This window comes from Staurois parvus, unplaced genomic scaffold, assembly GCF_062004578.1.
Source record: "Staurois parvus isolate SC_StPar_1 unplaced genomic scaffold, SC_StPar_1.0 ptg000919l, whole genome shotgun sequence".
NCBI classification, from domain to species: domain Eukaryota; kingdom Metazoa; phylum Chordata; class Amphibia; order Anura; family Ranidae; genus Staurois; species Staurois parvus.
Window position 1 is genome coordinate 12,185 of NW_028318715.1, and position 12,552 is coordinate 24,736.

At 43.2% G+C, this 12,552-nt stretch overlaps 1 protein-coding gene across 1 annotated transcript in view; it reads left to right on the top strand.

Annotated features, from left to right (window-relative positions):
- Positions 1–2,582: 2,582 nt before the first annotated feature.
- Positions 2,583–12,552, top strand: part of DSP (desmoplakin) — a 100,884-nt gene continuing 90,914 nt past the window's right edge. Inside the window, exon 1 of the mRNA XM_089656579.1 lies at positions 2,583–2,624. Coding sequence (XP_089512705.1) covers positions 2,611–2,624 — 14 coding nt within the window. The 5' untranslated portion in view covers positions 2,583–2,610. The remainder of the gene's footprint in view (positions 2,625–12,552) is intronic.

A 12,552-nucleotide genomic window follows, 5' to 3' on the forward strand; every position in this document is an offset into this window, starting at 1 on the left:
GCCTCAGTTATAGAGAGGCAAATTTATATAGGTCACATCTGGCAGGCATTAACAACACCCCCCATCCCCGAATGCCTGGGCGCTGCTGCTCTACCACTCCCTGAAAAGAGATTCACCGCAGACCACATTTTAGAGAGTGGAGATCATGTAAAGGAAAGGAGCCCTTTGAAAATGAATTCCTTCACAGTACAAACGGCTAGAGAGGTCAGGGATGGCTTGTGTTAGGGCATGTTCATACAAAGTGCAGTGACTGGTGTTCTTCTGCACTAGTCAATTTTTTATGTACCCAATTCACACTGTAATGCAGCCTGAAGTGAGATACAGTGAGCTGTGATAAAATGCAGAGATGCGTCATTTTATTGTGGTGACATGTGTCCCAGAGCACTGGATGGTACTACACATGCTGCTGTGCAATCACATACATGATGTTTCACTTTGTGCAAATAAAGAAGAAAAGAGGTTCTGTGTGATGCACTGAAAAGCGCATCACATCGCAGCTCACTGCAGCTGAAACTGACAACTGCATGCAGAGAAACCCACTCTGATATAGTGTGCAGGCTCTAAAAGCTCCTTTTTACTGCTAGTTTCAAATCTATAAATACTTAATGTCCATTGTCTGGGAACAGATGCACCTTTTTAAATATAGTTTTTTAGGAGGACTGACCCTTTTAGCAGTTAGGTTTGAATAGTAGACACAATGTAAATGGTGCAATTTAAGTAAATGTAATTTTCTGCGTGCTTGCAAACCTTTATGATGACTTATTTTACATTACATTTCTTTTGGATCCATAAAGTGCGAGTCCTCACCAACCAGGTAACTTTTACTCCACTTCATTTTCTGTGCATTTATCATACCATGCATAATGATTAGCTTAACATATATTATAATAAAAACATGATTGTGTGTCTTCATTTCATGCAAAGCTTTTTTTTTTGTCTGTACCTGTACCTAAAGGCTGCAGAAGAGTTATTTGTTTCGATTTACATCAGGGGTCCTCATTCTATGGCCCGTGGGCCAGATATGGCCCACCAAAGACATTTACCCGGGCCGGCCAAACAAAAAAAAAACAAATTGGAGGCAAAAAAGAGGAGATATCACCAGGTACAGTGCATTTTGGTGTCCAGTGCGTTACAGTGCATTTTGGTGTCCAGTGCGTTACAGTGCACAGTGCATTTTGGTGTCCAGTGCGTTACAGTGTACAGTGCATTGTGGTGTTCAGTGCATTGCGGTGTTCAGTGCATTTTGGTGTCCATTTCGTTAGTGTGCAGTTTGGTGTCCAGTGCGTTACAGTGCATTTTGGTGTCCAGTGCGTTACAGTGCATTGCGGTGTCCAGTGCGTTACAGTGTCCAGTGCATTGCGGTGTTCAGTGCGCTACAGTGTACAGTGCATTTTGGTGTCCAGTGCGTTACAGTGTACAGTGCACTTTGGTGTCCAGTGCGTTACAGTGTACAGTGCATTTTGGTGTCCAGTGCATTACAGTGCATTTTGGTGTCCAGTGCGCAGTGCATTTTTGTGTCCAGTGCGTTACAGTGTACAGTGCATTGCGGTGTTCAGTGAGTTACAGTGTACAGTGCATTTTGGTGTCCAGTGCGTTACAGTGCATTTTGGTGTCCAGTGCGTTACAGTGCATTTTGGTGTCCAGTGCATTACAGTGCAGGTCGGTGTCCAGTGCATTACAGTGCATTTTGGTGTCCAGTGCGTTACAGTGCATTTTGGTGTCCAGTGCGTTACAGTGCATTTTGGTGTCCAGTGCGTTACAGTGCAGGTTGGTGTCCAGTGCGTTAGTGCACAGTGCATTTGGGTGTCCAGTGCGTTAGTGTACAGTGCATTGCAGTGTTCAGTGCGTTACAGTGCATTGAGGTGTTCAGTGCCTTGCAGTTTACAGTGCATTTTGGTGTCCATTTCATTAGTGTGCAGTTTGGGACCCAGTGTGTTACAGTGCACAGTGCATTGCGGTGTCCAGTGAGTTACAGTGCATTGCAGTGTGCATTGTGGTGTCCAGTGCGTTACAGTGTATTTTGGTGTCCAGTGCATTGCAATGTTCAGTGTGTTACAGTGCAGTTTGGTGTCCAGTGCGTTACAGTGCATTGCGGTGTCCAGTGCATTAGTGTACAGTGTATTTTAAATGGTTTTTTTTTCTGTTTTCTTGCACTACAAATACGATATGTGCGATGTGCATAGGAATTTGTTAAAAAAAAATTTTAAACTATAGTCTGGCCCCCCAACAGTGTGAAGGTTTTGTGAACTGGCCCCCTGTTTATAAAGTTTGAGGACCCCTGATAAAACGGATGAGCAATCTTATTTGACGCTTTGGTTAACTGGAGAATAAATGTATCGAGCATTTTAATTTGTAACTTTTTTTGTAACTGTAATTTTTGTTGGCATGTGACATTGGTGACTCAGTTTTTGTGTGTTACAAGTGACATTGCTTACTGCAGAAGGTTGGTTAAATTTGAATCGTAAATTGTTAAAATACCAGATAAATGGAAGAAATGTACATTGCTGAGCAGGCAGGTATTTAGAGACTTACAATGCGGAAGCTGGGTGACACTTTGAGTGGCTGCAAGAAGGAGCGACACTGCAGGACTTTTTCCCTCGGACACTGATAATGAGTAGGATAAGGTAGGTTTGTCAGCCTAGCAATGCAGCCTTCATTATGCAAACCTCACAGTGAGAACACTAATAGGCAGGAGAAGGGGATTAGACCCATGTGATTTGGTATTTTCATCACTGTCTAGCAACATTTTCGAATATGTATTAGATCTCAGACACAACATATCTACTGAGTGACTAGCCACTGGTCTCAGCCAAGGGAGGGGCACCACTCCTAGTAGTGAATGGAATTTGCATGGTTCAATGAAAGCTCACTTCTTTGTTCCTGTATAGGCTATACAAATACGTCACCATGGGAGCTCAAAAAAATTGGATGCAGAATCTGGAAATTCAGTAATACAGTTATATAGTGGTGTTTCATTTGTGTTGCCCCTATTATTTCTGACACCGTCACCACTAGCTCTTATTTCTGACACCGTCACTTAGCCTATCCAGTCTGCAAGGAAAAGAGTTGATCAACTTTGCGCAACAAAAAGGGATGTATGAGCTCAGCTCACTAAATGGCTGCAAAAACTATGGAACACATTCACTTAGGTGTCAGATAAGGTTCACCAATCGCTGTCACTTTGGTTTTTTTTTTATTTATTTATTTCACTTTATTGGATGGTTGACATCACTTCCTTGCACTCTATTAAATCAGGCCCCATATGTTGTGTGTTTTTTGTTTTTGTTTTTTTCCCACTTAAATCCACTGGTTATACGGAGAGAAGGGTTTGGTGGAAAAAATAAAAACTACACCCTTTTAGTAACTCACACCCTTCGTTGTAATACTGTGAGTCAGTACCAGGGCTGGGCTCACAGGTAGTTTTATTGTAAGTGTAAATAAGAAATAGCAGTTACCATGATATAATGGTGTTTTTCATTTCAAATATTCCAGTTTCACCGGGTATGACAATCACTTGCTACTCTCGGTTGAGTGTAATAGTAATTTCAGTAAAACCAACAGTTTCATTTTCATGCATATTTGAAAAACTTTCATGACCTATCATGAAATGTCTTGTCTGCTCACCCTATTGGCCACTGAGAGAACTTCTAAAAAGGTCTACTGTCTAGGCATTACCCTAGTGCAGCAAATATGTGTCTGAATGTTTAAAGTGTTACTATTCCCAGTTCCCTGCATCTGCTATATCTGGTCTCTCACAGTACACAGAACATGGAAATGCAATTATTGTAGTAACTATAAACTGCTAAATACCTTTTCTCATCAGAAGTTAGAGCAGTCGTGTGACTTCTATCAGTGTTCAGCCAAGCACTAGCTAAAGCTTGTAGGAGGAGTTTTCTTTCTGCTCTAGGAGAATGCAAAACCCCTGATTTCTGTCTGACTAGTACTGATTGACCCTGTGCTGATCACATGCACTCTCCCAAGAAAAATAAAAAAAAAACCCTCTCTAGCAATACACACCAAACTGAGCATACGCCCTTCGGTTCAGTCTGTCTTATCAGGAGATGGTCGCTTGAAAAAACGGAGGAACAGAGAAGACAGGATCAAATGGCCTTTTTACACAATTCGGAGGATTAACCCCTTAGGTTCCACGGGGAGTATAACAAGCATGTTTTATTGCATATACAGATTGATTTTACTGTTGTGGGTTTAGTAACACTTTAGCAGCTGCTAAAACCATTCAGGGCCCATTCACATATCAGCAGTTTGTTTTGTTTTTTTTCAGGAGTTTTTGAGCATTTTTTGTTGGTGTCTCGAGCTTATGTATTTTTAAAAACATTTTAGCCAATGAAAAGCTAATTACTAGGCCAAACCCTCTTGAAGCTTGTAGCCCATATGAAGCTCATGTTATTTTTTCTAGCTACAAGCTTCAAGTGACATGAATTGTGAAAAGGCACAAACGAAGAAAATTGAATTTTAGATTTAGTTAGGTGCTGGCTATATCATTAACCATTCAGGGACAATTACAGATGAGACTATGGTTAATCCTTTTTCCCCCTAGTTCCCAATACTGGGACTGCTACATCCCTTCCTGTTATCAGAGAGGATCCAGTTCTGACAGCAGAGGATGTTAAGACCCACAGTACTATAGCCAATTATATACTTTTATTTCTGAGTGCTGATTTAATTACAACTACTAGAGAGATGGAGAACCAGAAGGTTGCTGGGATAGTAGATATATTCTACAGCAAGGAACTGGCTTGATCTCCTAGTGCAGGATTCAGAGCTGAACACAGGGGGACTGCCGTCCAGAAACAGATTGCTGGCTACTACAGTGGTGCATCAGCTTCTCTGCATCGGAACTTTCACTATTCAGTCTTCAGCCAGTCATCTCTGCTTGCCGTGCTGACAGGCTGTCAGGTGGTAACTCTGAACTTCTCTGCAAACAACAAAGAGCCTGTGAAAGAACCCTGTTCCTAGGAGGCCATGCTATCCATGGGATTGGTGAGCATGTGAATGCCCAACCTCTTTCTGACAACAATTTTTAGAGATGCTGTATGCAGACACATCTACACCTCAGTATCAAGAGATCTTTGCTTGAAGCATTTATCTTCATTGAATTATGTTTTTTACTTACTACTGTATATGGGCCCCACCATTGCTAGCCGAAGAAAACTGCTACTATCACATCAGGAATTTTAAACCTCTCAGGACTATTTCTAGTTAAAGGGACTTCTTCTCATCTAAGCCATTGTTCACATTATGGTGTGTGTGTTTGCATTCCCTATTGTGATGCTGGAGGCCCACAGGGAGTTAAGTCAACAAGCCTTTTCTACAACCCCCCCCCCCCCCCCCGCTGCCTATGTTGCAGTTACATGGTTATATTGCTATTTGGTTATTTCCATTTTATCAGTGCCTTGCTTTTATGCATTAACTGGGGATGTTCCTCCTAAACCTTCATTCTGTGGTCTACAGTGGGTGACTGTGGACACAGAAGGCAAATTTACTAAAAACATTCATGGGGGAGCTCTTGTTCATAATGGGCATGGCATTGACACAGCTCCAGATGATCCACATTGGCTCACAATTGATATAATCCAGAAATATTTAGACAGAATAAAGGTAAATAAGGCACCTGGACCGGATGGCATACACCCACGGGTCCTTAAAGAATTGAGCTCTGTCATTTCAAAGCGATTGTTTGTTTCTAATTTTTAGGGACTCTTTAATGACTGGCATAGTACCACTGGATTGGCGTAAGGCCAATGTGGTGCCAATATTTAAAAAGGGGTCAAAATCTTTACCAAGTAATTATAGACCTGTTAGTTTAACTTCTATAGTTGGGAAGATACTGGAGAGTTTAATAAAATACCACATAGATGAGTTCTTGCTGGAAAAAATATTTTAAGCAACAGACAGCATGGATTCATGAAATACAGGAGTTGTCAAACAAATCTGATTTCTTTTTATGAGGAGGTGGACGTGGTATACTTGGATTTTGCAAAAGCGTTTGACACAGTTCCCCACACATGGCTAATGTGTAAGGTGAAGTCTACAGGCTTGGAAAAATCCGTATGTAAATGGATAGAAAACTGGCTAAAAGATCGTATTCAGAGAGTAGTGGTTAATGATTCATACTCTGAATGGTCTAGGGTCATCAGTGGTGTACCCCACGGTTCAGTGTTGGGACCCTTACTTATATTTATAAACAATATTGGGTCTGGGATTAAATATCCCATTTCAGTCTTTGCAGATGACACCAAGCTGTGCAGTGGAATAACGTCCTTACAGGATGTCTTCAATTTACAAGCCGACCTCAATGCACTGTGTAATTGGACAACTATGTGGCAAATGAGGTTTAATGTTGGTAAATGTAAGGTTCTGCACTTGGGGACTAAGAATATGCATGCATCATACATACTAGGGGGATACTACTGGGGGAATCAATGGTGGAGAAGGATCTGGGGGTTCTGGTAGATCACAAGCTTAATAATGGCATGCAATGCCAAGCTGCAGTTCATAAAGCGAACAAAATCCTCTCTTGTATCAAAAGAGGTATAGACTCCAGAGAGAGATATATCATATTACCCCGGTACAAATCATTAGTAACACCTCATTTGGAATATGCAGTTCAGTTTTGGGCACCAATTCACAAAAAGAACATTGGGGAACTGGAGAAAGTGCAGAGAAGGGCAACCAAACTGATAAGAGGCATGGAGGAGATCAGCTATGAGGAAAGATTAGAGGAACTGAATTCATTCTCTTGAGAAGAGGAGATTAAGGGGGGATATGATCAACATGTATAAATACATCAGTGGTTCATATAGTGAACTCGGTGTAGAGTTATTCACCCTGAGGTCATGAGAGAGGACAAGGGGGCACTCTTTACGTCTGGAGGAAAAGAGATTTAATCTCCAAATACCGAAAGGTTTCTTCGCAGTACGAGCTGTGAGAATGTGGAATAGACTCCCTCAAATATTGGTTCTGGGCAGCTCAGTGGATTGCTTTAACAAAGGCCTGGATTGTTTCTTGGATACACAGAATATAACTGGATACTAACATTTATAGGTAAAGTTGATCCATGGAATATCCGATTGCCTCTCGGGGATCAGGAAGGAATTTTTTCACCTGCAGGAGCAAATTGGATCTTTCTTTTTATGCTGTGTTTTTTTTGCCTCCTTCTGGATCTACTGTAGGTATAGGATTAACTTTTTTTTTTCTTGGTTGAACTAGATGGGCATTTGTCTTTTTTCAGCCAGACTAACTATGTAACTATGTAAAAAGCGATCTCCCGCAGTTTCCTTTTCAAAGGAGACACCAGTGTGGTCTGGTAGAAAAAAAATACTCCTATTGCAAGAGCTAGAACTGCTTCTCCAACCACCTGTGCTTTTAATGAGCCAGAAGATAAGCACTGTGAAACCTTCTTACCAAATTAAAACTTGGTGATACTAAACCCACAACAGTAAAATCAGTCTGTATATGCAGTAAAGCTGCTGGTTATACTCACTGTGGAATCTAAGAGGTTATTCCTCTGCATTGTGTAAAAAGGGTGTTTATTTCAGATACGTATATATGCTGTCAATTTACGCAGCACTTTACATATATATTGTACATTCACCTCAGTCCCTAACCCTCAAAGGGCGTGCAGTCTAAAGTCCCTAACTCACATACTAGGGCCAATTTAGACAGGAGCCAATTTACCTACCAGCATGTCTTTGGAGCCTGTCTTCTCTGATCCTCCCCTTCTACTGTCCCCAATCCAACTGCTGATAGAACAGAGCCTTGGGGGTAAGCTGCCCATGCTCAGTTTGGTGTGTATTGCTAGAGAGTGTTTCTTAAATTTATTTTTCTTGGGAGAGTGCCTGTGCTCAGCACAGGGCCAGTCAGTGCTGTTCAGACAGAGGGTCAGGGGTCATGCAGATTGTCATAGGACAATCAGCGGAGAATGAAAACTCCTCCTACAAGCTTTAACCAGCGCACTGCTGGACACTGATAGAAGTCACAAGACTGCTCCAACTGCTGATGAAAAAAGGTATTTAGCAGTTAATATTTACTAAAATAATTGCATCTCCTGCTTCTTTGTACTGTGGGAGACCGGATATTGTGAATGCAAGGTCACGGGCTTAGTAACACTTTAAGCTTTGAGGAAAAAAACCCTGGAACCTAAGGGGTTAATTCTCCACATTGTGTAAAAACGATGTTTGATCCTGTCTTCTCTGATCCTCCCCTTCTATTGTCCCCAGTCCATCTTCTGATACAACAGAGCCTTGGGGGAAATCTGCACATGCTCAGTTTGGTGTGTATTGTTAGTGTTTGTTTTTTTTTTCTTGGGAGAGTGCATGTGATCAGCACAGGGCCAGACAGAGGGTCAGGAGTAATGCAGCCCAGCCTCCTAGGACAATCAGGGGAGAATGAAAACTCCTCCTCCCAAGCTTTAACCAGTGCTCTGCTGGACACTGATAGAAGTCACAAGACTGCATTAACTGCTGATGATAAAAGGTATTTAGCAGTTTATATTTACTAAGATAATTGCATTTCCATGTTCTATGTACTGTTAGAGACTGGATATAGTGAATGCAGGGTCCTGGGTTTAGTAACACTTTAAGCAGCCCTTGTTGTACTATGGGAGATTTTTTTTTTGTTTTGTTCAGACCTTCTATTCTATGATTTTCTGACAGAGACTGGTCACACTAAAGTCCTCCATATTTTAATTCTTCTGCATGCCTGTTGCAATTAAGGCCATGTACGCTTTTGTAGAATGGATATTGTTGTACTCTGATAATGCACTAGAATTACATAGGGCTCATTCATACCACAAAGCGCATTTTACAGCAACTCATAAGGCACTGTATATATGTGTTGCAATGCATTGCTATTCATTGTTGCACCCCAAAGGCATACAGTATGTATACTACACATATACAAATTCTCTGTGTGTTGCACTCTGCTGCCTTTTGAAAAATATGGCATCTTTTATTGTTTCTGCATCGATGTATGTTTACTGCATGTACATAAAAATGTATGCATTGAAGCATACCGCATTGTGCCCTGATTGACTCTTAGCAAAGAGTAGTAAAGATGTTCAAAGAAGTAACCAACAACCGCTAATTTGTTTCAAATTTAATTGCAATTTGCACATTAGTGCAGAAATTTGGACATATGATGGCATACCAACAGTTTCTTACAATATATAATTGGCTAAAACGTGTAGCACTACCCCCTTGGGTGTTTCTAAGAGATTTGGGTCCCCCTATAGTCCTGCACAGCCAGGCAATCTGCATTCTCCACACAAGCTTGCATTCCAAGTTAGAAATCGGTCCTTGAATTGGTGTTTTTGTAGTTTGAGGGGATTTAGAATTGGGATGGGGGGGGGGGTATAGGATGCCCAAGGGAACCGACAACTGAGGACAAACATCCTAGAACTAGAACTATTCACAAGCATATCTTCTGCAACACCGTCTCTTCTGGAGAGATTGCTAGCATATCCTTGATGTACCACCCTAGATGAAATTCTCCTCTTCACCCAGCAATCTGGTTTTTCCTGAGCAGGGGATCTAGCTCCTGTTTCTTTAAATGATTGAAGAGTCACTAACAGGGGGATAATCTGGTTTTCCACCAGTGCTCCTTCCCATATCCGCCCAGGGGGTACAAGTGTACTCACTCAGATCCTCTCCTGTACCGCTTGCGGGTTGGCTGCTCCTTTCCTACCATGCAGGTGGTCCTCTCTCAGGGGGCCAGTGGGTTCTGAGTTTTCCAGCTCCAGGCTTGCAGGCAGACCCCATCCCACTAGGCCTCCTGGCAGCCTCCATCTCAGCCTCACATCCTCCTCTCCATACTCTTCTTCTTCCACTCGACTCCCTCCAACTAAGCAGGCTTCTTCCCTTTTGAGGGAGTCCAGCCCCTTTGCAAGCCTTCTGTTGGGGATTGGCTGAGGTCCCTCAAGAGTGCAGCTAGCCACTCCTCAGATTCACCCATTGTCTCCAAGGTCCTCCTCCAAAAGCCTCAGAGCAGCGGGAAACCTGCAGACCCTCTCAGCACTGACCACAATTTGACCCCACTGGCTATTACACCTGAGTTGCTATCAGCTCCTGTCCAACCATTATGATCTAGCTCCCCCTAGCTTAACTAGGAGGGTGCTACATTCACCCCCACTAAAAAACAGCCATGTCCTCATTGGCTGGGGGGCAAAAAGAGAACAAAAAGGCTCCTGAGCCCAGGGGCAGGGCATCCTATACAGAAAAAAATGGGAGGGGAAAAGGGTACAACAACTTGGAAGGGTGATAAAGTATGTACACATAGTACAAATACACAGTATAAACATATAGGCTTTGTACATGTGCAAATATATACACTTCCTGCCTGACGCTAACAAAACTAGCAGCAGGAACAATGAATGTAGTACCATAACTGTATGGATAAACCAACATTAGCATAAGCATGAAGAACCTCCCCCCTAGAAGGAGGCCCTTCATCAGCAACATGGATTCTCTGTTCAACGCAGGGAAGACAGCAGTCCTGGGACCTGCAGAACAGTAAACAAAGAAAACAAAAAGAATAACCATATAAGAACAGCACAGTTGTAGCTCTGACTGGCTGTCTAGGTTATAAGACACAGCAAGAATGAAGTAAGAAAACCACAGTTTTTCTCCATCACTGAGCTAATGTGACCCCCCCCCCCCCCGCACTGATGAGCAGGGGAGGGTTAAACTAGGATGCTGTGCAGGCAGCTGACATCCTCCATATCAACTGATGCCATTGGTTGTCAGGATGCACAGTGGCTAGAAGGTCGTAATGGTGCACAATGAAAACCAGTGTAACTAAAAGGCAGGCTTGTTCCACCCGCTGACTTGTGAACAACTCTTGGGCAATTTTTATATTTTTATATTTTGCTAAGGCACCCCTGAAGAAACCTCAAGGCACCCTGGTTGAGAGAGGCTGCTCTGAACATCCTCCGGCTTGCTGGCTTTTTCGTGCAGAGTCCCGATTGCAGATCCATACTGTATTTACAGGGTTTGGCTTGCTGGGCAGTAGTTTGTTCAAAGGTTCTGCACAATGTCCACACCTGACTCAAGCTCCAAACAGAACGCTCAGCATCCTGCATTCAGGGCAGACTAGACATAGCATCTATGTGCCCTCGAGCATTCCTAGAGCTAAGCAGCCATGATGCTCAAGGTGGACTCGCATGTCCACCAGGGTAAGGTCAGTTTGGTAAACTTTGGAGTATACACACAAGATGTCCTCCATCTTTCTCCATTCACTCTCCATGTGGTGGATGTAGAGGGCAGTTTTTAGGTCAGGCATCTGGTTGTGAACTTGGGTGTTCTGGTGAGCGTGGCCACACCCCTTCTCCTTCTCGTGATCTCTTGGCACCAGCCAGACTGCCTTACTGGGACTTTCCTGCCACTGGCTTAACCCCCAATTCTCCAACTTGAACTGTGTATACTGGACTGCAGAGATGGTGATGGCTGTATCATGCTGGCAGGTCGTAGACCGTTTGCTGGCTGGCACAAGACATTGATTTCCAGCCATCATGGAATAGCTGGGTAGTGCTGGTAATGTGAGTGTTGGGAACGATGCTTATCTGCAGCGGTTACCATGGGCGACAGCAGGGGTGAACTGCCCATTTGGAAACTCGGGTACTGCCCGAGGGCCCGGGGTCAGTAGGGGGCCCCATGAGATGCCCCTGGTACCTTGAGGCACGAAGCACACCCCTCGCTAAGTGCAAGGTCACCATTAAAGTTACTAAGTTCAATTGACACAAGGCAGTAAAGCATTTGTAATCCATCAGTCACAGCAGACAGGAAGATTACTGTTAGGGCAAAGTCATTTGTTATTGCCACTTGTTGAGAAGCACACAGACTGATATGCAGCAATGAACCATCCCGGTTGCTCTGGGCGACGGCAAGCATGTTTTTGATGGACACTTCACTGTCCCATGAAGTCACATAGTCTCTGTTGGTAGCCACCTGGGAAGCAGCAGAGGGACATTTTTGGACTGATGAGCCATCTCCGGGCAACCGCAGGCAGGACAGAAAACATGATGAACATTTCACATATCTTCAGAGGCACATACAAGGTACAGTCTTTATTAGGATCCACCTGGGGAGCACCATAAAGACTCTTAGATGAGCCCGGCATGGCTGGCTGAGTTCCGCAACACTCTGGCTCATTCATTGCTAGAGGTAACGGCAGACAGGATGCTATAGGCGAACCCCAGATTTATGAGCCCCCACATGCAGTGACTTGTCTTTATTAGAGGAAGCTGTTTCACAATGGATTACTGAACAGATCTGGAATAAATATACAAAGCACCCCAAGATTCAAGTAAGAATACACATTCCTCCTTGTATTAGGACAAGAATTGTTTATCCTGGAGTTCAGCATGAAAGTATAACCAAGTACCAGTTTACACTAGAATGCGATGTGGGAAAACCGTGTTCCATGTGCATTTCCCGTAGTGCGCTCAAAACGCACTGCTCCTACCATCTGTAGTGGATATCGGTGTTAACCCCTCAAACACAGGTCACAAATGCAGGGCATTTGCTTGCACTGGAT